Source organism: Phascolarctos cinereus, unplaced genomic scaffold, assembly GCF_003287225.1.
Source record: "Phascolarctos cinereus isolate Bilbo 61053 unplaced genomic scaffold, phaCin_HiC Scaffold_2;HRSCAF=192, whole genome shotgun sequence".
Lineage (NCBI taxonomy): Eukaryota > Metazoa > Chordata > Mammalia > Diprotodontia > Phascolarctidae > Phascolarctos > Phascolarctos cinereus.
The window spans coordinates 339,938,147-339,964,191 of record NW_027555625.1 but is presented as its reverse complement, the minus strand read 5'-3'; the positions used below and the strand labels follow the sequence as shown (position 1 = coordinate 339,964,191).

General features: G+C 37.4%; 1 protein-coding gene across 1 annotated transcript in view; it reads right to left on the bottom strand.

The window, feature by feature from the left end:
- The window catches only part of GCH1 (GTP cyclohydrolase 1), a 73,490-nt gene extending 56,406 nt beyond the window's left edge, over positions 1-17,084 (bottom strand). Inside the window, 3 exon segments of the mRNA XM_020991295.2 lie at positions 16,074-16,502; positions 16,505-16,614; positions 16,616-17,084. Coding sequence (XP_020846954.2) covers positions 16,074-16,502; positions 16,505-16,614; positions 16,616-16,878 — 802 coding nt within the window. The 5' untranslated portion in view covers positions 16,879-17,084.
- Between the last annotated feature and the right edge of the window lie 8,961 nt (positions 17,085-26,045).

Below are 26,045 nucleotides of genomic sequence, written 5' to 3'. Positions count from 1 at the left end.
AAATACTTCTGTCAGAAGTTTCCTTTGGGTAATTATCTAATTCAGTACTGCAAATTATTGAGGATTTGGGTAAATAAAACCTTATTTTTCTTCCCAGAAACAGCATTTTTTAAACCTAACCAGCGGAAAGATTAGCAAGAAATCTGATGCAGAAGGTAAGGTAAACTGCATTCATTTTAACTCATATAGTAGACAGGGTTTAATACTACTGAATGGTCTTGAAATCTATGGTTTCAATTATAAATATGTTAAGACATGGAATTGTAAAGAGAACTGGTTTAGTAGCTAAGTACTTGCAGTTGAAATCTAAACTGAGATTACCACTGTTGGCACATTTGTTGTCTTACAAATTGGTACTGTAAGTTAGAATAGGGAGTGCCACATCCCCTGGGCAAATGAAATCATGGGCCAAAAACAAAAACATACCTTGTATAAATTACACAGCATGAGAGTTCATTGTAAAATTAAAACACGCAAAGCTGCATGTGTTATGGTCAGGTTTAAAAGCTGAAGTCCTGAGGATGCTCAATCAACCTTTATTCTTCACCTATTATAGCAAAAGATCCAAAGCAACAAGAGCACATTTCATAACCAGTATCCTGCCATCTCACATATACAGAGGAAGTCACAACCACTGTAGAATAAATCCAATATCCAGGCTTTACAGCTTTAAACCATTACAGTACTTCACCTATCAATTAGCATCAAATGAACAGGTCACAAATCTCCATTGCCTTAGGTTCTCTAATCAAAAAAGGACATAACCACGGGGCTTCTCTACTTTAAGATAAGAACTTACAAATGGATAACAAAAAAAATATAAAATTAATATATATATAAATATATATAAATATGTATTTTAAAAGCTAGAAATTTTTGGAATTAGAACATTATATAATTGTGATTCTGTACAGAAACACAGTCTGTCTTCAGACATTGGCTAGCAGGTTCTTCATAATAAGACTTTAGCTTCCTGTGACACACCCATGCAGTTTTGAAACCTTTCATTTCTTCCCCAGGGGACCTGATCAAACTCTGGGCTTTGAAACCTAACTGTAATAACAGAGTGTTGACATATTCCAATACTGAGGCTGGGTTGAAATTTTTACTTTGGTGTGTGAGTCAGAATTTCTGTGAAGCTTAAATCTGATTCAGCAAATGTACACAAGGATTTTGGAGAGCAGGTGATCTTTTATATACCCGGGGTAAAAAGAAATTTAAGTAGCTGATTGAGGATTTTTACCTACCGTGTAAGAAAAGATTTTCCTTTCCATACAGAAGAGTAGGGAGAGGCGATAAAATATTTAGGAAAGCATCAATAAACAATAAACAAAATCAGTTCCCACCCCTGCCCCCAGAAAATCATTTTCTTTTCAGTCTTCTTCAATTTCTACATCCCCTGGAAGCCAAAAATACAGGCCTCCTTGCTATCCCTCACACAAAACACTTCATCTCCTAATCCTGAGTATTTTTACATTCTGTTCCCCATACCTGGAATTTTCTCCTTCCTTATCTCTCATCTCTTGGCTTCCCTGACTTCCTTCAAATCTCATCTAAAATTCCACCTTTTGCAAGAAGCCTTTCCTGGTCCCCCTTAATGCTAGCCCTCTGTGATCATTTCTAATTTATCCTGCAATTACCTTGTTTAGACATAATGGTTGCTATTAAACTGTAAGTTCTGAGGGCAAGGAATTTTTTTTCCTTTCTTTGTATCCCAAGAGCTTAGTAAAACGTCTGGTACATAGTAATTGTTAATAAATGTTTTTGATTTGGCTTGACTCAGGATATTGTTAACACATGGCTTATTGACTTGAAAATGTAAGCATTGGAACACTATGTCTAACAATTTAATGCTGGATTCAAGGAAACCTAAAGGTAACCATAACTTCTTGTTTCAATTCTTGAAAAATCTTTCTAACGAGATGCAGAAACTTTCCTCAAGAAGATGAGTTCTTATTATTTGTATAAGATAAGTGAGAGAAGGAGAAAGGCAATATGTCACAATGGAAAGAACTCAGGACTTTAAGTCAAAAGAACTAAGATGAGTTCCCAGCTCAGACAATTAGTAAGTACATAACTTTGAGGAAAATCACTTTTTGTGTCTCCGCTTCAGTTTTCACAATTGTAAAATAAAGGAGCTGGATTCAGTTATCTCTAAGGTTCCTTTCTGCTCTAATACCAAACATAAGTTGTTATTTTCACTAGACTTGTGAAAGGAAAAGTCCTTCTACAAATTCAGACGGCATCTGCTCTGCAATTTATTGTCTTGGGCAACAGTAGTCTGCAGTCCTGAGAGTTGCTCAGAATCACAGTCAGGTATATGTCAGAGCAAAGACTTGAAATCAAGTCAGCTGAGAACAGCTCTCCATTCTCCCGCTCCCTCTGTTCACAGTTTACTTATATGAAATCGATTATGGTATACTGATGAATCTAAATGACTAAATTAAACTGAAATCTAAAAATAAAAATTCACAAATCCTTGACAGCAGCTTGTTTTGATACATTTGTTTCTTTCACTTTAATGAAGAATGGGTAGGGTGGAAATGGTGAAAGGCTGCAATCAACCAGTCAACTCCCTTAGAAAACTATAAAGTACTGAAGTCAGGAGGACCTGAGTTCAAATTCGACCTCAGACACTTGACACAAAGTGTGACCCTGGGCAAGTCACTTAACTCCAACTGCCTCACTCCCCCCCAAAAAAAAGAAGAAAGAAAGGAAGAAAGGAAGGAAGGAAGGAAGAAAGAAAGAAAGAAAGAAAGAAAGAAAGAAAGAAAGAAAGAAAGAAAGAAAGGAGGAAAGAAAGAAAGAAAGAAAGAAAGAAAGAAAGAAAAAGAAAGGAGGAAAGAAAGGAGAAGAAAGAAAGAAAGAAAGAAAGAAAGAAAGAAAGAAAGAAAGAAAGAAAGAAAGAAAAAGAAAAAACTAATGTATGAAAAAGTAAAATGACTTTGTATAGAAACAGACATATCTTATCTTTTTTATGACAATAAATATCTATGATTTCAGTAAACGCTTTGACTTTTCCTTCTACAAGATACAGTAATAGCTGGGAGATTATAAAAATCAGTGACTTACATGTACTGACATTTTGAATGTGTTGTAGAGACAATTTGTTAAAATTACTGTGAAGTGACCCCAAATACAAAACAATGTATTCTTTAAAATACTTTTTCTTTTTTTAATAATATTTTCCCAATTACATAAAGAGAATTTTTTAACATTCATTTTAAAAAAAAATTTCAGTTCCTATGCCCAAAGGACAAACTGCATATCCTTTGATCCACTACTAGGTCTGTATCCCAAAGAGATCATATGGAAAAGGACCTACATGTACAAAAATATTTATACTAGCTTTTTTGTGGTGGCAAAAAAAATTGGAAATTGAGGGGATGCCCATCAATTGGGGAATGGCTGAACAAGTTGTGGTATAGGAACATGATGGAATACTATTAGGTTATAAGAAATGCTGAGCAGGGGGATTTCAGAAAAACCTGGAAAGACTCATATGAACTGATGCAAAGAAATGAGCAGAACCAGGAGAGCACTGTACACAGTAACAGCAACATCGTAGAATGGCCAACTCTGAATGACTTAGCAATACAATGATCCACGATAATTCCAAAACACTCATGTTGGAAAATGCTATCCACATTGAGAGAAAGAACTGATGGAGTCTGAATGCAGATTGAAGCATACTATTTTCACTTTATTTTTTCCTTTAACTTTCTTTAATTTTTAAAAATAAATGTTTAAAATTGTCTTTATATGTGATTGGAAAGAATAAAATACTATTTTTAAAAATTTGCATTCCAAATTTTCTCCCTTGCTCTCTCCCTCCCTTAAACAGTAAGCAATTTAATATAGGTTATATACATACAATCATGCGAAATACAATTCCATATTAGTCATATTGTGCAAGAAGGCGCAGACCAAAAGAGAAATATTCTTTAAAATAATTTAATACAATTACAAACTTTAACTATCAGTTATATAATATAAATATAACTCTATATAAATAATATATACAATATATATAAATAATATAATATATATAAATAATATAACTCTATATAAATAATTTATATAAAATAAATATAACAAAATATAACTATCAGTTATATAAAGTTTCAAGTCTTCTGAATTACTAAACTCAGAAGTATAGTAATTGATTTTCTCTTAAACTATGCATTTCTCAACCACTCACTGTGGTCAACTCAGAGAACACGTGATCTAAAGCAAGGGGTCAAACACCCAAACCACAACATAAAGCCCATGACACTCTCAAGTGGTATGCTAACCAAATTTAAATTGGGAATTATTTTTTTAAAATATAACATTACATTTTAAATGTAAATCAACATGCAACCCATAGGTATCCTTGTATAGCCCACATTTCTATTTGAGTTTGACACCACTAATTAAAAAGGAGAGCAAAAGTGGCCCTAGTCAAATGAACAACAGCCAAAAGTGGCCCTCATGACACACAATGACCTAGTCATATGAACAATGGCCCAAGAATAAATATGATCCTTCCTGCTAACTGCACTGTCACAGGCAGAAAAGAAGGTTCTTGGATTAAGCTATGCTGAAAACTCTGTGAAAAGTAAATGACAAAGGTCAGAAACAGAAGACCTCATTCTGGAACTGACATTAGAAGAAATGAACATAAAACATTCTAACTGAAGAGAAACATAAAAAAACAGAGAATATGGGAAAAGTGAAGAAGTTATATATGAAAGACATGATCTATACTACATGAAAGGCTAGTGTCATGATGAAAATTTTTAAAAAGTAAACAGAAAGCCTGGATATTGGTTTCAAGGACTATAGAAGGGCTTTAAAAAATGTTAGCAACAGTCCAAATCTTTCTAAATAAATCTTTTAGAGTCCATTTAAGCTACCACATTGTCCATGAAATCTTTCCTATTTCAGCCACAGTGTCCATGAAGTCTTTCCTGCAACACTTTCCTCCCCCCTTACAAGTTGTCTCATACTTACTCTGTTTGGATCTCTCCTACGTGGTTTACAATAAAATGTCACTTTAACTAATGCCAAAATCCCATGGAAGCAAGTTGACAAATGCCTACATGGTGTGATTTAAAGAAGCTGCTCTACCCCCTCTCCCCAAAAAAGGCTTTCAATGGTGTCTTAAATTTTATCATTAGTGATCACCTCCTAAAATACAAAAACAAATAGGGGAAGGTAACTCGCTAAGTCCCTACTACCTCAGTGCAAGAGATCTTAACCTGGCTTCCATATGCCTCTGAGGGGTTTATGGATAGAAATTTGGATGGGGAAAGTTACATAGTTATTTCAACATAAATACTGGTTTCCTTTGTAATCTGATATATTTTATTTCTTTGACAACATTTTTGTGGGGAACCCATTGTGCAAATGAGTTGCTTAAATGGCAACTAACCCAATTTATATGAGTGGTAGAGCAACTGGTTACACAGACTCAAGATGAACTCACTGGATAGGCTTACTTGTAGTGCCCCAGGAAGGCAGATTTGGTGAGGACCAAGATGTCGAAAAGACTGAGGACAGAGAGATGAAAGTATCAGAGGTAAGAATAATAAAGTGCCATGCCACAGTACCACCTATACCCCTATATATACAACATAAATGGATGGTAATCTCAGAGGAAAAGAACTAATGGGGGGGAAGGGCGCCTTTACTTGTCTCCCTACAGAAATAGAACCAAACAAAAGCTTGAGCTGTACTAATTTTAAAGAGTAGGAGGAAAAAGCCAACTAGAGAGCAAGTAGTATAAGACCCATTCAAATGAGAAATTTATTGTGGTACCTACCACATGCTTACTACAAGCCCCAGTGTGATTGGCGTTGTGGAGTACGAACATAAATAAGCCATAGTCCTTTCCCTAAAAGAGCATAAAACCTAGTAGGAAGTTAGAAGGACAGAATAAGTAACCAAATAAATACAATAAAGACATAACAAGTGCATTGGAGACACTGGAGTCCAGACAGACTGAAACTCATCACAGAGAAGATAGAGATTGTATACAGTGGGGTGAATAAATACAGTAGAAAGAACACGAGTTGGAGTTTGACCTCAGGCTGGGTTTGAATTTGGGCTCCAAGTTATCTTGGATAAGTCATTTAACATCTCAGGGCATCAGTTTCCTCATCTGTACAGTGAAAGGATTGGACTAGAGGATATTTAAGGTTCCTTCTAGTTCTCAATCCTATGATTTTATAATTAAAAAAAAGAAATAGAGGTGTTTAGTATCACAGAAACGGAAAACAGAATACAAAAAATGAAGAACTGGTCAACAATATCCAGTTTCTGGGAGGTCCAGGAGAATGAGAACTGAGAAGGCCACTGGATACAGCAGTCAGGAAGTCATTATGACCTTTGAGAGTATAGTTTCAATAAAGTCATAGAAATCAAAGCCTAATTGCAAAGGGGGTAAGGGGCACATAGATAATGAAGAAGAGGTTTCCAGCACAGACTTTTCAATGAATTTAGCAGTGAAAGGGAAGAATTATGAGAAGATATCCCAGGGGGTAGAAAGAGGAGGTTTTTTAAAAATGTTTTTTAATATTAGACTTGATCATGCTGAAGGTAGTGGAGAGGGGGATAGTAAGATGCAAAACAAACAGGAGAACAAAGAAGCAAAGATTTAGAGCAGATGGGAGGAGATGAGATTAATTACATGGGTGAAGTAATTAGCTTTAGGAAAGAATAAGGGAACCTCTTCTTCTGGGATAGAGGCCTTGGCTTTGATGTGTGGGGAAAAAAAGAGCTGAGGCAGACAGCTGATGGCCTTGATTTTCTCAGTGAAATTGGAAGAAAGGTCATCTCTCTGTTATTTGGGGGATGGCTAGTGAAGTATGTGAGGAAAGCACAAATGTTTGAAACAGTCTAGATAAGGGATCATTGTCAACAGTTTAAAATGGAGGAGTCATCTGGTGTGAAAAGCAAGTATTGAATTGAGGGTGAAGTTAGTTTAATCCACAGATCTCTAGCAGTCTATAAAAGCATGAACTAATTCTCTTAGGTCTCACAGTAATTGATCTACCAATCAGGATAATAAAACCTAAACATCATCAATCTGGTATCAGAAATAGTACCTACATCCCAGTTAACTGTGATGAGATGTTCTGGGGTGTTTCCCTGCCAGTGGTAAAACAGATGGATATGTGGTTTATCAGGTCTTTTTGCTCTATTTAAGATTAAAAATCTGCCATAGTGCTAATACGAGATCTACAATTTTGGGCCCTGGTTCCAAATCCAAGGTTTGCTTTATAGTTTCTGTGTGACATTGTTGGGGAAAGGGGGGAGGAACTGAGGCAAACACAGTTAAGTGACTTGCCCAGAGTTACACACAACTAGTAAATGTCTGAGGTCGCATTTGAACTCAGGTCCTCCTGATGCCACGGACAGTGCTCTATCCACTGTGCCATTTAGCTGCCCCTTCCCTGTATGACTTTAGGAAAGACATTTAACCTTTCTAGACTTCAGTTTAGATAAACTTAGAATAGACTTGAGATTGGATAAACTATAAAGTTCCTTTCAGCACGAGATTTATAATATCATGAGATGATTCTACCACATTCTGATATAGCCTGACATATACCTTAAAAACATTTCCTGGGGCATCAGCCCTAAAGTCAGGAGGACTTGAGTTCAAATCCAGCCTCAGACCAAACACTTGACACTTACTAGCTGTGTGACCCTGGGCAAGTCACTTAACTCCAACTGCCTAAAAAATTTTTTAAAAAAGGAAAAAAAAATTTCCTTCTCATTTTTTCTGATACCCTTCTGACTAAGGTAGGGCAGTGAAGTAGTGGAGTAGATAGAATGCCAAGCCTGAAGTCAGGAAGATTCATTTTCCTGATTTCAAATCTGGGCTCAAACACTTGACCGTGTGACCTCGAGCAAGTCACTTAAGCCTGTTTGCCTCAGTTTCCTCATCTTTAAAATGATCTAGAGAAGGAAACAGCAAAACACTCCAGTATTTTTGCCAAGAAAACCCCAAATAGTGTCAGTAAAAATCGGACATAACTAAAATGACTAAACAACAAAATCTGACTCAGGCGAACTCCTATACTTAGAAAACTAATTAACCACCCCTGAGGAGATGTTTTGATTTGACTCTAGATCAGGTACATCAACAAAATTAAAATTCAACAAATATTTGCTGGATATTTGAATAGGTCCTTGGCACTGCGTTAGGTGCTGACATGATAAATTACTATACTGGCATTCCAAATAACCTCACTCTCCTGTGACTTTGGTTACCATTAGACAAGTTCCCCAAAGCCTAATCGACAAGTTCTAATTTCTCCCTTCAATCTAGTACCAAATCCATCTAATCATATTATTGTCTAGTTTACATTGCTTTACCTTTTCTAGAAAAATAGGTATACTCATAGATACTGGTTCTGTGATTTCACTGATACACAGAACTCTCAGATAAGGAAACTTTCTACCAATACAGGTCAGCAGTTTCTCTGCTAACTTACAATCTTAGAAGAGGTTGACAAACTATGGTCCATGTGTTTTTGTACAGCCCAAGAGCTAAGAAGAGTATACAGAAACAGGCTTTGGACTGAATTTGGCCCTTGGGCCACAGTGTTCTGACTCCTAGTCTTACAGAGTTGCCTAGAACACTGAAAGGTTAAGTGACTTGCCTATGATCATACAACCAGTATATGTTAGAAGCACAAGATAGGATGAGATAATTTATCATATGATTTCCTAAAATCCAGGTAAATTATATCCATAACACTCCTCCTGTTCTACTAGTTTAGTAACCCCTGTCAAAAAAAAATAGTCTAGTATGACCTGTTCTTAGTGAAGCTTTTCTAGCTCTTTGTAATTGCTGCTCTCTTTGCTAGATAGATGTTCACTGTCTCTTTAATGATCCATTCAGAATTTTCCCAATGAGTGAAGTCAAGCTTGCTAGGCAAACTGTAATTTGCAGACTCTGCTCTCTTCCTTTAAAAAATCAGGATGACTTTTGCCCTTAGTTACCTCTCCTGTTTCATATAATCTTTCAAACATTACTGTCTTGGTAATCCCACTTGCCAATTTTTTTTAGTACTCAAGGAGGCCATTTATCTGGGCTAGGTGGCTTGAATTCATTAGGACATCAGCTATTTCTTTATTTATCACATTTTTGTTCTGTCATTTCAAGCACAGAAATCATCCTCTTTGGCAGAGTAAACAGAAACAAAATAAAAATTAACTAGCTCTGCCTTCTCTTGATGGGCAGTTATTGCTCCATACGCTCCAAGCAGCAGTCCTATTGCTTCTCTGATTCTTCTCTTTCCCCCAATATAGCTTTAAAAACTTCTTTTTGGATTCTAGTTTATATCAATAACACCAACTAATTATGAACTTTACCACTCCTGACATCAATTTTGTAGGACATGCCATGCTTCACATATGTATATATATACACACATACACATATATATTTTTTAAGCTAATATGGTTGATGACTTACTGTATTGTCCAGTTGGTCTTTTCAGACAGTATTCATTTTTCCTATTCATTTTAATTGTGTTCCTTCATGCCTCTAGAATTTCATTCTTGAGAATTTCTCATCTCTCCTGGGCTCATACCATTATATCCATGCTACTTATCTTTCTTCTGAATCCTTAAAATCTGCTTTTCTCAAATCTAGAGACCATGTCAGGCTACACTCAATATTCCTTTTGCCTCCTCTATCACAAACTGTAAAAGGTAGTGATCCCTTCCTCATAAAGTTCCCATCATTTCTACTACAAAATCAATTTTTTTCCTATTAATTAGAATCAAAACTGGTATAGAATTTTCACCTTCTTAGTCCTCCACCTTTTGAAAGATTAAGATTATCATCAAACCATCCCTCCTACCTTTGTGTCATCTGCAAATCTTATGAACGTGCCACTTATGCCTTCATCTGAGTCACTGATAAAAATGCTAAACACCACAAGACAAGATTGTTCAGCAAAACAGGTTTAGGTATAGAACTTACAGAAGCAAACAAACAGTAGAATAGTGTTCAATAACCCCAACACTCCAGCTACTGGGATAAGGATCACAAAAACTGTGGGGGAAAAAATGGGAAAGCAATATAGAAGAAATTAGATATAGACCAATACCCCAAACTGTATACCAAGATAACCTCCAAATGGATACATCTTAGCCATAAAATGTCAAAAGTAACTACTTTTCAGATCTATGAATAAATGAAGAGCTCATGACCACACAATGGTTAGAGAAGATCTTGGAAGATAAAAGACAATTTTGATTATATAAGACTTAAAAGTTTTTGCACCAAAAAATGCAATTAAAATTAAAAGGAAAACACATAACTGGAAGAAATCTTTGCAGCAAGTTTCTCTGATAAAGGTATCAAGTATAAGATATATAAGGAACTGATTCAAGTTTATAAAAATAGAACCACTCCTCAATAGAGAAATGGTCAAAACTATGAACTGGTAGTTTTCAAAGGAAGAGTTCCAAGATGTCAACAATTACAGGAAAAATGCTCCAAATCACTAATCATTATTATTATTATTTTTGCTTCTTAGTGAGGCAGTTGGGGTTAAGTGACTTGCCCAGGGTCACACAGCTAGTGTCAAGTGTCTGAGGCCGAATTTGAACCCAGGTCCTCTTGACTCCAAGGCCAGATCCACTGCACCACTTAGCTGTCCCCAAATCACTAATCATTAGAGAAATGCAAATGAAAACATCCAAGTTTCATCTCAACCCACTGTATCAGCAAAAATGACAATTGTTGGATAGACACAAAAACAGCCATAATGATACACTGCTGGTGGAGCTGTGCATGGGTCTCTCATTCTGGAAAACAATTTTGAACTATACCCCCCAAATCACTAAATTATGTCACTAAATTTGACCCAGCAATACTACTACTAAGCCTATATTCCCATACAGATCAAAGAAAGAAGAAAAAGACCCATATGTCCAAGATTATTTATAGCAGCTCTTTTTTTATATAGTAACAAAGAACAGGAAACTAAAGAGGTATATATCTGTTGGAAAATGGACAAATTATGCTACGTTGATGTAAAGATATATTATTGCACCATAAGAAATAATTAAATGGATGGTTTCAGAGAAACCTGGGAAGACCTCTATGAACTGATGCAGAATGAAGTGAGCAGAACAGTAAAAGGCATAAGAACTCTAATCATTTCAATAATTATGATTTTGGAAGAGTGATGATAAAACGACTTAACCACCTCTTCACAAAGAGGTGATAGACTCAAGATGCAGGATAAGACATTCATTTTCAGACACTGTCAACATGGGACTTTGTTTCACTTGGCTATGTATATTTGTTCCAGGGTTTGTTTTTCCTCTTTCTTTTGTCCAATGGAAGAGGAGGGTGGGGCAGTGGAATGGATAGGTAAGGGGAGATAGAGTAAAGAAGGAAGGAAGGCAGGCAAAAAAATAAAGAAAGAAAGGAAAGAAAGAAAGAGAGAGACAAGAAAGAAAGAAAGAAAGAAAGAAAGAAAGAAAGAAAGAAAGAAAGAAAGAAAGAAAGAAAGAAAGAAAGAAAGAAAGAAAGAAAGAAAGAAAGAAAGAAAGAAAGAAAGAAAGAAGTTGGGTCAGTGAGGCATCTTTCTTTTTTTTTTGAATGCAGAAAAAAAAAAGGAAGGCCAGAAAGAAGTATACACAAGCAAGAGAGTTGTTAAAACTACAGATTGAACTTATTTACTTTAAAAGAAAAGCAAGTTGTACATAATAGAGCTAGGTGGTGCAGTGGATAGAGCGTGCACCTAAAGTCAGGAAGACCCAAGTTCAAATCTGGCCTCAGACACTTACTAGCTGTGTGATCCTGGGCAAGTCACTTAACTCTATTTGCCTCAATTTCGTCATCTGTAAAATGAGCTGGAGAAGAAAACGGCAAACCACTCTAGTATTGCCAAGAAAATCCCAAATGGGGTCATGAAGAGTAGGACACGATAAACAACAACACAATATGAAAATACTCATTCTATCTGGGGTTTGTTAGGTTCTGAATTTTTAAAAAATGTAAATAGTAAAGTATCAATTACAGAATTCTGGCTCCTCTTGAGACCACTTACCAAGCTGATAATGAACAGATCTAATGTCTTTTTCTGTCCAGAGGGTCTACAGTGTACACCAATGACAAAATTGTTTCTGTCTTCATGCAAATGTTCCTTCAGTTCCTGGATTTCCAAACCCACCACACCTACACATAGCCTTATACTTACCGTGCTTCTTTTGAATAAGGTACACTGATGCCAAAGCCATAATCCATGTCAAACAAAGAATGAAACTATCCCTACTTTAAGGAGTTTACATTCAGCTGCTATTCTGCCTTCTTCATTGTAGTTACTCTCCATGTTCTCTAGCTTGGAGGATATACATTGCCCAATTTCTGTTTCCCATCCTGCTACAAGATGGGAAGAATTCTGGAGGCAAAGGACTTGTTCAATTCCACTTCTGACACTTAAATACCTAAGTAAAGTTGGGTAGTCACTTAAGGTCTCAGTTTTCTTACCTGTAAAAGATAGACCGGTTGGACTATATGGCCTCTGAGGTCCCTTGTAGCTCTAAATCAATGATTTCATGATCCCTTTTGATTAGATTTACAAAACTCCTAAAAACATTTTTTATTTTTTAAATTTAATTGTTTTAAAGGATAAAAACCTATTTTTTTCTTCCCTCCTCCTTGCCTCCACTTAAAAATAAAAGAAAAAGAAAATCTTGATGACATATACACCAGGCCCAAAAATATATGTCTAATTCTGCATCCTGAGTCCATCACACCTCTTTCAGGAGGTAGGTACCATAATTCATAAATGGACCTCTGGAATCAAGATCAGTCACTTTATTGATCAGAGCTCTTAAATCTTTCAAAGTTTTTTGTCATTATAATGTTATTGTTGTAAATTTTCTCCTCCCTCATTCTGTATCAGTTCACCACACAAGCCTTCCTGGTTTTTTCTGAAATCATCCCTTTCATTATTTCCTATGATACAATAATATTCCCTTATATTACACTCCATAACCATTATATTCATATACCATAATTTGTTCACCATTCCCCAATTGATAGGTACCTCCTTAGTTTCTAGTTCTTTGCCACCAGAAAAAGAAATGCTATAAATATTTTTGTATATATGGGTCCTTTTCCTCTTTCTTTGATTACTCTGGAGTACTGGGTCAATCACTTTGGCCTTGTTGGGTCAAAGGGTATGCACAGTTTAAAAATTTGGTGTTACAGTTCCAAATTGCCTTCCAGAATGGTCAGACCAAGTCATAACTCCACCAACAGTGCAATCATGTGCCTGTTTTCCCATCACCCCTCCCACATTTGTAAATTTTACTTTTTTGTCACCTTTATCAATTGGATGGGCTCAAACTGGAACCTTAGAATTGTTTTAATTTACCAGCCAATGCATTCTTAACAGCCCTCAGGTGTACTCCCTCCTACTCACAAGTCTGTCATCTCTCTATTTTAAGCCATATTCCAGAATTCAAAATCCCATTCTCAGATACCACTTTCTTGGAAAGATGTTCATTTTTTTTCTCTTTTGCATCCTTTCCATTTGATAAGTAGTACTGAGGAAAAAATAACATATGCCTTATGGTCTTCGGTTTATTACTGGAGATTTCATAAATATTTTCCAGTGGTTTTAAGGTTCATTTTGGCAGTATTGTTTGCACCCCCATCAGTCAAAAGAAGTGACAGTCAACCTTTTTGATGTCATGAAAAGTTTTCTTATGGCTAGGATAAATCCTCCATAAAGTCAAAAGATCTTTCTACTCTTGCTAACATCTACTTCAATACCCCCCAGTAGGGAATCACCAATCACTTCTACTCTTTGCCGCTTCCTCTAATGCTTATTGGATGAGATCTCACCTGCTAGCTCTGAGAGCTCTACCATATCATTTCTTAGAAGAAAAGCTGATGCTTGCTCAGACCATCCAGTTCCCTATTCTTCAGGAAGGGCCTCAAATTTGTTTGTTTGTGTTTGTTTTTTAGCTCCAAGTCTATGCTAATCCTCTTTCCTCCCTTCCTCTGTGACATTTCCATTCTCATCCCCTTGATTAGCATCAAATTTTGCCACCATGTCATATTTTTTTTTCTCCCACTGAAAAACCGAAACAGAAAAAACTAGCCACAAGGTCTTCAAAGAAAACCACTTCATTAAAGGATAGGATTGAAATCACATACACACAGACCATTTAATTAGTGTAGGGAATTTGCAGATAAAGAAATTCTATCAATGGAAATCAGTAACTGCTGGGCAATTTATGGTCTTAGAGAATTATCTCCAGTGACATAAAGCTAAATGATTTGCTTAAGGTAACACAGCAAGCATGTGTCAGAGACTGGAATCCAGGTATTCCAGATTCTGAGGCTAGCTCTCAATTTACTATGTGTGATACATCTCCCTTTTCAATTTAAATAATTTAAATATTCCCTGTGAATAGAGACCACATTGAGCTACAATTGTCACAAACAATTCTTCCTTGCATCTCTGCATTTTGCAGCTCCCAATTTCCCTTTGGGGGAGGAAGAGGGAATCAGACACTAAAGTAGGGCAAGGAAAGTTGTGCTTGAAACACAATCAAAATTAGCAATTTCTTTGGGAAGTAGTAGTATTTCCGGTTTTGGTCTACCATTTCCTTTTGGGTGTGGAGAAATTTGGCAAATCAGTAGAATGTTGTCATTTCCTAAAGTCCCTTCTTGATGAACTCCATCAATATTGCTTCAGAGTTTAAAAAAAGAACAAATGGGGAAGTGAAGGTACTCCAAGAATCAGCAACCCATTAGAGGGAAAAGAAGACATGTAGATAAGGCTTGTTAGACACACGAAGTCTCAGACTTTCAAGAGCTTCCTATGCAAAAATCAACAGCCCTGAAATCTGCTCTAACGGTTTTTTTCTCACAAAAAAAGTCTCCTTTTTTTCCTGCCAATTATGATTGTTCTTCCATAATGTGCACAGGAGATGGTAAGAAATAGCAAACTGCTCTTTTCAAACATTATTTACTTCAGATAAGTCTCTACCATTGTCTCTTGAAACCTCTAGTTATAATAAATAATATGCTTATTGATCAACTGACCACCTACCAGGAGTTAGATGATTATTTGCAGTGATTTTAAAAGATCTCATAGGTTTGTGTATGTCCATACATCCTGTCACTATCCCAGATTCCTACCTAAGATGGGGCAATCTAGGGTTTCTGTGTCGGGGCAAAAGAAAGTGGTGAAGGAAGGTTAGGTGGGGAGTTAACGAATCTCGGGATATTTAATTTGTGGCTGAAAAGTCTGGTAAAATTTCTGGGTTTCAGTAGGCCTGATCTGCATTTGCAAATATGTAGACACCACAGCAAAGTTACCTGCTCCCTAGTTGCCAAGATAACTTATAGCTCCTGATGGTAAACCACAGTTCCTCCTTAACTGAACTGGATGGCCTTTTCAACAAATGCCATTAACACTTGAGACAGATCCCAAAAAAAGCAAAAGAGGGCAACAGGCCATGGGCCAAGACTGGTAATTGAATGAGGTAAGGACCCCATGCACCTCAAAGTTCATCGAGCCAAAGATTGTCCATGTCCAATAGGGTAGGGTCCCTGGAAGTACTCTGAGTAAAGGACAAAAGGACACGATTTAAGATAATAGAGTTTTAGCATTGAAAAGCACCGTAGATGTCACTAATCATTACATTCCCCTCAATTTACAGAGAATGAAACCGAAGCTCAGGGAAGTTAAAGTGCCCAAGGTCACACTACTGGAAGAATTGGGTTTCGAAACCTTCTGATTCTAAATTCAGTCTTTGCCCATTGCGCTACACTTCCTCTCTTCATCAAAACACAGGACTCTCCCTAGATAGCCCCTCTGTTTCCCCGTTTCAGTGCGTAACCAGCCCCGCGACAATCGAGAACCTAGAGAAACATGATTCACTGGGCAAGTTTGGGCTTGAAAAAGGCAGGTGTGTGTCTGCGTAAAGGAAGGAGAGTAACTCAGTAAACTTTTCGGTGCCCCAACTGGGAGACGTTTACCTGTCGATTCGCCCCGGGTATGAGTGAGTCAGACTGGCAGAATCGCACTGACCTGCAATGGTCTCCTGATAGCCCTTAGTGAAGAACTGCATGGCCGTTGCCGCCCTCCAGGGGGTCTTGAGCAGCCCCTGCCGCTCGGGGTCTTCACCCAGGGAGCGCAGGATGGTGGAGTAAGCGCCCGCCAGGCTCGGCAGGTTCAGCTCGTTATCCTCCACGCTGCGAGTCCGCTCCGTCTTCCAATAGTCCATCTGCTGGGCTCTCTTTTCCTCCTGGCCCCGGGGCTTTTCCTCTGGCTCACTCCGCTCTGGCCGGGGTTGCTCCTTCGCAGCATACCCGTTGCACTGGGCGCCTCGCCGCCTCTCCGCTGGTGTGCGAGCACTGCCAGCCTTCTCCATCTGCCTGGAGGGCAGGAGAGGGGCTGGAGCCCGCTGCGGCCGTCGTTCCGCTCTAGGGGAAGTTGGGACGCCTTCCATAGCCAGCTACTGGGAGCGCAGCCACCGAACTTGCCTGGGGGATTTTCCGCACGCTTAGGGTTCCCAGGGTTTGAATGCTTGTACTGGCGTCAGTGCGAGGCTTGTGTGTTTGTGTGCGCGCCCGTCTGTGTCCGAGAAGTGTTCCTTATCTGTCACAGCCAGCTTGCTGCGTCCACCCCCTTTATAGAGTCCGAGGAGGGCATGGTTCCCATTAGCCAGAGCTCGCCCGTGCGTCATCGGCTTCCAGCCTGGCCTCCACCCACTCCTCTGAGCCGACGGCTGGGAGCTGGGTGAGGCGCAAAGCGAAAGGGGCTTCCCCTCGGTGGGTGTTTGGTAAAAGACTATGTGCCGGTGGCCAGTGCATTTATTTGCTGTCTTTGGCATGAACCACTAGGAAGAACTGGATTTAGTTCTTACAGGAGGTACGGAGGGAGGAGGTAAATGGAATCAGAAAGCAGTCTGAGAGCCACAGCCAGAGATGAGGAAACGGGCAGTCCATCAGCTTGGCCTTTCCCCTTTTCCGTTAAGGTTAATTGTGGGGGGCGGGGAAGAGAAGATAGGGCAATGTCAGAATTGTAGCACTTCCCCTCACAGTCACCACCCCCGAAGAAGTGAAAAGATGCGCGACCTTTTCTCCAGGCAGCGGGGTCTGTTAGAGAGTTAGCAATATGACCAACCCTAACTCTGGTCAAGAGAACAAATACCCTATAAATTGAAGACTTAGGTTGTCCATCGATCTAGCACCTAAAATATTAGAGCATATTTGTTAGCCATCAGGCAAGGAATGCTGTCAACATTTTCTCAAAGCACCTACCTATTGGCCTGCAACAGGTGAGCTGCTGTTCAAGAAAAGTAGTTCATGTTAATCTTTTGATTTCAAACAAACAAAAAGTGTGTTTTCTGGCAAAACTGGATTCTAGAAGTTTCAGAGAGGGTTAATGCAAAACTGTGAGAGATTACTGATCAAATAAACTTTGCCCAAATTGATAACTGCTTTGATTACATTCTCAGATGCTAAAAGATGTTTTCATCATTTTCAGTATACTTATAGAAGAGGGTCAAAGGTCGTTTTAAAAAAATTTTCATCAGTTAATAAAATATGATTTTCTTCATAGTTCTAGTTTTTAAATCTCATTCATTTGTGCTGTATTAATTCATTCTTACTGTATTATATAGCCAAGCCTAAGCATCACAGTAAAATTCTGGCCTATTTTATTCTATCCTGATAGAATACTATAATGACTCTGTAGCGATAGAACATCACTGTCACCAATAATTTACTTTGTACTGTGTACATGGTAGTTTACTAAGCATTGGTACATTGGCAGTCTTGGTCTTTAGAAGCCATTGGGGTGGATGTTAATTCATGTATTCACTTAAAAATATTTTAGTTCCTCATACCAAGTGATATGAATAATGAGGTACCTAAATCCATATAACAAATTATTTCTCACAATAGTTAGAAAGAAAGGTAACCAGTGGTCAGATCATAACCTTTATAATTCAGAGCTATTCCCTGGATCAACCAGGATTCAGGCAGAATGCACAAAGTTCAAAAGGGATAGCTTTGCATTTAATGAATAGAAAAGAAGACAGCAACATTCTTTAAAGGACTAGAGATTTATGTAGAGAAGTGTCCAAATAGAGCTTTAAAAATAGCACAGATAGGTACCACATCACACCTATCATATTGGCCAACATGACAAAACAGGACAATGAAGAATGCTGGAGAAGATTGGGAAAATTGGAACACTAATGCACTGCTGGTAGAGTTGTGAACTGATCCAACCATTCTGGAGAGCAATTTGGAACTACACCCTAAGGGCTATAAAACTGTTCAAACCCTGTGACCTAGCAATACCACTTATAGGTCTGTATCCCAAAGAGATTATACAAATGGGAAAAGGACCCATGTGTACAAAAATATTTATAGCAGTTCTTTTTGTGGTGTGGCAAAGAACTGGAAATTGGGGGGATGCCCATCAACTGGGGAATGACTGAGCAAGTTGTAGTATATGAATGTAATGGAATACTATAAGAAATGATGAGCAGGTGGACTTCCAAAAAACCTGGAAAGACTTACATGAACTGATGCTGAGTGAAATGAGCAGAACCAGGAAAACACTGTACACAGTAACAGCCACATTGTGTGATGACTAACGTTGATAGACATATCTCTTCTTAGCAATGCAAGGGTCTAAGACAGCTCCAAAAGACTGATGATGAAAAATGCTGTCTACATCCAGAAAAAGAACTATGGAGTCTGAATGCAGATCAAAGCATATTATTTGCTCTTTCTTTTTTTTGTTTCTGCTTTCTCATGGTTTCTCCCATTGGTTCTAATTCTTCTTTACAAGAAGACTAATGTGAAAATAGGTTTAATATGAATATATATGTTGAGCCTCTATCAGTTTACATGCTGTCTTGGTGTGAGGGGAGGGGAGAGATAGGGAGAAAATTTGGAACTCAAAATCTTATATAAGTGAATGTTGAAAACTAAAAATAAATAAATAATCTTATTATTTAAAAAAAAAGCACTCATATTATTCCTCAAAAGTTTTGTAAACATTTTCCAGGATTCACTAAAAGAATATTTTTGAAAGTGATTTTTTTAATACTTGAAATCTAAAAGCTTCCCCGCCCCCAATTGATGCCATCATATTTTGGAGACAGCATTTGTGGTCACATTATTTATACAATTAGCCGTCTGTCTAGTACTGCATATGCATTTATATCTATTCTGTTTATATATGGGATAGTAGATAGTGAGCTGGTTTCACAGCCAAAGACCGGTATTCTAGTGCTGCCTCTGAAATATAATGGCCATGTTACCTGGTACAATTTACTTGATCTCCCAGGGCAATCTAGATATCTCTGTGAAGCTATAAGTTGCAGAGAAGGTGCCTACCTTGATTGGTATATTTTCTCCCTATCTCAAAGTACTGTGGAAAGGACTTTTAAGTTAATTAATAATTACTAATGACAAAAAATGGTTGTCAGAAGGTACTTACAGGTAAAAATGGATGAGAAGGATGGAGACCCAGAAAGGAAAAATAAAAAAATAAATTGGTGCTCCAATATGGTTAGAGAAGACTCAATACAAGTTCCTTTTTCAGGGAATAAGATAATAAAGGCGCTCAGTCGGCCTCAATTCCCTATGGTGCTCCCAGTGGTGTAAGAGTCAGACATTGAGATACAATGCTCAACATTCATGCATTTAACTTTCCCGACTTCCATCATTCTCATGATTTTATTAGTAATCTCATTTTCACTTTCATGTTGACACCCGGGCACATTCCCAGCTATGTGCAGTAGAGAAAAAAATGAAAAGGCCAATGTGTCCAAGTTTATGGAGCATCTGGTATCCTAGGTGCTTCACTCATTTTGTTTACCATACCATTGTATGTTGGGGGTGATGTGGAGACCCTGCCGGTTTTGGAGTCTTCAGACAGCAGCAACTAAAGTCCCAGCAATTTCTCCCCTTGTTTTCAGAGGGCAGCCAAGGTAGAGAGGTTTATATTAATATAGTATTGTCTGGAATCAGTGGTTTTGTTTTTTAAATTAAGATATTAGCACAAAAAGTTTACAGAATTCTAGAGAATTACTGAAGAGGAAAAAATGTTTTGCATGTTACCAATTTTATTTTGTGTGATGTATTTTATGGACTACTTCATGGTTACTATGTTAGGAAAAGTGCGTATTATCAGAATTACTATTTCATTATAAAGAATTATATGCAGAAAAAGTATATTTTCAGCAATCTCTAGCAAAAGATAGTTTTTGGTGGTCATAGTAACCTAACCCCCTATTTCAAATAGGTTCAATGTTATCAGTATTTAAGTTCATTTTCTAGAATGTTATCCCCATGAAAGTTGAGGACTGACTATATTTATCATCTTGAACTACCTATTCTTCAGTTATAGCTGATGTTCGGTATCATCTTGGATGCATACTATACACGTGTCTGTCATTTCTCCACATCCATGTGGCTTTGTCCTTGCCAGAAAATTTGATTGCCCAACTTTAAAGAGCTGGGAAATCCCTTAAGCAGAGTTCAGAATTTTGAAGTTCAGAATAAACCAGTCTATACAGAATGAGAGAAATCAAGAAGCATAAACAATTCATGCAGTTGCTTTCCTTAGGAGCCAAATTCCCCCAGAATTCCTCAATTCCTGAGAATGTCTGGCACCAAGGGGTGGCCTTTTGATTAATCATTGATGATAGTGATTTGACTTCTGATATAAGTAATTAAACCTCCCCAAGTACATTATTCTGAGGGAGTTCTATAGGCACTGTAAAAAATAGAACCCATTATATTTTCATAATCAGGTTGATTCTGCAAGCTATATGATGCAGTCATATAGCTTTTTTTCACTCCAAATAGATAATATTATTTTATATTATTTTCCTCAAAATATTTTCTATGTAGGAATATGAACTTATAAAACAGGGAGATAATAAGTATTTATATTGTAAAATGATTCGTTAAATCTGTCTTAAAAATTAAAATTTGAAAAGTAAAAAGAATTTGCTATACTTAAATAAAATTTACTTGAGAGGTAAAGCAGAGAAACAATGGTATTAGTCACTTTGAACTTAAAGCAAATCAGAAATGAAGATAAAGCATTTTTGAAGTCATTTAAAAATCTATTGGAAAATAAAATCTAATTTGTAACACTGTATTAAATTTTGCAGGAACAGATCTATTATATAAAATAGGTCCTACTGCATTCTAAATATCACAAGTTAGAATTGGAGGATTAAAAAAAATCTATTCTATATAGAACATATACTTGACTTCTGGTCAGTGGAACATCATATTATTGATTACATCATAAAATGCATTTTAAAATAATATTTATTGTGTCCCTAGGCTTGGGTGTTATCAATCACAGAGCTTTAGAATTTGAAGAGAACTCAGAAGTCATCTAATCTAACCTGAACAAGAATGCTCTCTACAAAATAACTGATAAATTGTCATTGAATACCTTAAATTGAGGGGCAAAATAGGAGTGAGGTGGGATGGAGAGCCCATCATCCTCCAAAGCATCCCAGTTGACTTTTGGAAATTCTAATTGTTAGGAAGTTTTTCCTCATATCAAGCCTGAATTTGCCTCTTTGCAACTTCACCCACTGGTCCCAGTTCTTCCTTTAGGGGTCAAACAGAACAAGTCTTAATTCCTTCACCTTAAACTTGAAGATTGCTATCATGTTCAAGATACCTGAATTCTTCACTTCTTCACACTAAACATCCCTAATCCTTCCCTCTATTTTCTTATGGGATATTTAAAAATCATTAATTAGGTAAATCAACTTAATATAATTATTAAATTAACTAATAAATTAATCATTAATTTAGGTTCCTGTGACCATCAAAAAGTATAATCTTTCACTAAAGATTGCTGAAAATACTTGTCTGCATATGTTTTTAAAATGTTTATTAAAGTTTTTAATTAAAAATATTTTTAAATCACTCTCTCCTGTTCGCTCTCTTTGGGTTGCAATCCAGCTCAGCAAACTATCATTACTCTCATTCTCAATACTTTATTTCTAGTAACACAATTTTTTTTTGTTGCTATGTTACATCATTAACTCATATCCCATTATGAACATGATATGCTTGAAAGCAGGGCTTATCTGGCTTTTCTATTGATTATTCCCAGAGCATAATACAATGCTTCAAACATAGTAAGCACCTAATCACTGCATTTTAATTCATTCATATCAAGCTTACAAGCCACTAAAACACTCAGGTTTTTTTTACAAGACACAGCTGTCTAGCCACATCTCTGATAAACGTATTTTTTTTTTTGTTTTTTGTGCTTCCATAGCATGTCATTAATAATCCAAATAGAGAGTTTGGTAGTTTAGGGAAGTACTGCTGTTAGCATCAAAGATAAATGCAAAGACGTGTGGAAAATAATGCACATTTTTGTGTCTGTTGCTTATAATACCAATTTCTCTGTCACAGATCAAACACTTTCCCTGTTTTCTGTGATCTATTACACTGAAATCTTCCATTCAGGTCTCTGATTCACTTATCACTCAGGTCTGTATGTGACCATTTTAAATTAAAATTGAGTTACACCTAATAAAATCTTATTGTTCAGCCAGGCTGTTCCTGCAGCCTGCTTTCTGGCCATTTAGAATAAATGACACATGGATGAATACAATTCTGTCAATCTAACAAAACATACTGAAAGTATTTTTGCAACTAATAAAAAAGGAAATTTAAAATACTAATAATTTTTGTTTTATCAGATTGACCTTTTTGGCACCAATGCCACTACCACTAAAACATGACATTATTCTTTGTTTAAGTGGCCCAACCAGAGAAAAAAAAAAAGAAAAGAATTAGGAACAGGCTATTCTTTGGTCTCTTTTTGTAGGGATATCAGTGATTTTGGAGTCCCCACAAAACTCCATAAAAAGCTATTCAATTTGTATCACATATAGACATAAATGAAAAGTGTGTGGCATTATTTCTGGAATAGCTTTGCCTCAAGAATCCTTTACTTAGTGCATACGGTAAGAAACAGAAAAAACAAAGATCTAGCCACCAGCGTGCTGAAAATCTTCCTCATACCCTTGTTTTCATTTCAGATTGTTCTTTACATACATTTTACTTACAAAGTAAGTCATACTTAGCAATATATTTTCCCTTTTTCTTCCATCCTGTAATCCAAGTTTTCCTTACTGGCTCTTCATAACATCTCAGAATCAATATGAAGCATGAAATATTAAAAATTAGAATGGAGGTCACTGTAGAATTATGCCTCTGTCCCATGCATAGTGCCTAGCGTATAGTAGGTGCTTAAAAAATATTTACTAATAAACTGACAGTAACATGTGATTCAAGTCTTAAGTTCATAGAATCCTAGGTTTAGAGCTAGAAAAGGCTTCAAAGCTCTCAAACAAGGTTAAAAGGTTAAATCATTCACCCAAGGTCACTTAGGCAGTAAAAAGAGCTGGCATTCAAACTGCAGTGGTCTGACTGCAAGCATTATTCCCTCTTGCCCAGATGCCCCAACTCAGTCTCATCCTACAATGTTAGAAATGAATATGGACTGGACACACAATTACACAAAATCCATGGCTGGGTACTAGCATATGCTAACCTTGTCATTACCAACATCCCAAAGAAGTCTCCAAGTTACTACAACTTTCCATAGCAAGAAGGGATAGGGAAAAGAGATCTGCCCTCTCACTGTGCTGGGGTTCCAAAGGCATCCTCAAGCGTCACCTCTTCTATGTCAGCCCTAACAAGGGCTCCTTGGTAGTAAGGATTATCTCATTTTTGCCTTCATATTGCCAACACCTAGCACAGTGACTTGTGACTTGCATATACTTGGTACTTAATAAATGCTTATCAATTGACTTATCCCACAAGAGAAAACTTTAATACTGCTGGTGTAAAACCATCTTTGTTTTAATATTTGTCTTCATTTTACATTCAGGGACAAAGATAAAAAAGTTCGGGTTTTTTTTTTTAAATCATTGAGCAAGATGGTCATGTTTGCTATTTAGACAAAACTAATTTTCCTATCTGGTTTAAAGACAAAGTTTTATTATTGTCTATATCTACGAGTAATCATGAGAACACCGTGATCTTCAGGACTGGGGCAGATTGCATTGGGTCAAGCATGTACTCTAGTCCACTTCTGTGGGACATGTGCCCTAGGACCTTGCTGGAGGACATGACCCTTGTTGAGATAACACAAAAACTCCTGATTGCTCACCTTGGCGGGGAGGAGCAGTATTAAAGATTATTGTCCACAGAAACCTTAGGGCTATAAAAGTAACTGATGAGTAACAAATTGAGATCCTATTTTCTAGAACTATTCTAATGCATACTCTCCCTTGGCAAGGGTGGGATGGTGGGTGAGTGTTTATCTTTCCTACCCACACCCAATGGCGTTGGAGGCTATGAGCACCAGGCGGCAAGACTATGTGCTTGCTCAGATGGGCCTACGTCCTTTTTTGCCTTCTGCTTTCTATTTACTTTCCTGGGCAGAGTCCAGGCAGCAGGTGATCCTGAGAGAAATGCTTCTCCAATCCTGATGTAACCTCGTGAGTGTGTGAGGTTGAGAGTTTCTGAGGTGGGGATTCCGGGCATAGAGCTGCTTCTTGGAGAAGAAGCATCACTCCCTGGAGGATGCTGCAGCTGGGAGGAGTAAATCAAAGGTATCCCCTGGCTGGCAAGGAAACTGGGATCTTAAGAGTTGTTCAGACGCTGCAGGTCTGAAGTTAAAATGAAATATCTATTTCAAGCAGTCCCAAAGAGTTGTTTTTGTTTTCATGCAGGCTATAAGTTGTAATGAGTTATTATTGTTTCTTTCTGTATATGTTAAGGTGTGCTTAAGAGTCTCGTGTTTGAAGCATTTTCAGTGGTGGAGAAAATAAACTACAGTCGTGGTACGTATATTGCCTAGTCAGTTTTTGCCACTTCTGGTAAAGACCCTATTCAAGAGCCGTGTCAAAGCTTTTGTTTTAGTGCTTTCCCTAGAGGGCTGCAGGTAAGAGATAAAGAGATGTCTGACCCCCTTCTTTGGGGTTAGGCCAAAACTCGATCTGTGGAAATCTGGGGCTAGATCTTTGTGGGAGGAGAGCCCCATATAATGGACTAGACTATTTCTAAGTTCCCTCCAAGCTTGCCCTATTGAGTACATCCTGCAGAGGAAAATCATTCAGTCAACGAGCACCTATTCTGTGCCAGGAAATATCCTAAATGCTAGAGCTATAAAGCCATGCATGAAAACAGTCCCTGCCCTAAAACACGTTGCATTCCACTGGGGAAGACAACTCTGTGTGTGTGTGTATACATACATCTATCCTTATATCTGTATGTATGTATGTATGTATGTATGTATGTTTATTATGTATGTATAAAATAAGTTTATACAAAATAAATAAAAATTAATGGGGTAGGATAGGCACTAGCAGTTGGGAGACACCAGGAAAGACCTCATGTAGGAGGTGATATTGAAACTGAACTTCAAAGGAAGTTAGATATCATAGGAGGTAGAAGTGAGGGAAAAAGACATTCCATGCATGTGGACAGCCTTAGCAAAGGCACCAACATGATGTGTTTAAGCAAGAGCAAAAAAAGGCTGATTTGGCTGAAAAGTAATATATATGTAACATATAATAAAATTGGAAATATAGGTTGTAGCGAAGTCATAAAGACCTTTAAAGTGCCCATCAGAGGGATTTGTGTCTGATCTTAGAGATGTTAGGGAACCACTGGAGTTTATTAATCAAGGACGGATGTGATCAGATCTGTGCTTACAGGGATTTTATTTTGACGGCTGAGTAAGGGATGGGTTGGAGAACAGAGAGACTTCAGTTGGGGAAACCAGTAAGGAAGAGGTGATGAAGGGCTGAATGAAGGTGGTTGTTGTGTGAGTACAGAGAATGGGTTAGATTCAAGACATGTTGCAGTGGTAGAATCAAGACTTGGCAAATGATTGGACACGGAAGATGGGAGAGAGATGACTGAAATTCTGAATCTACATGATGGATGTAGCTTGGTGTAGGATGTTGGTGCCTTT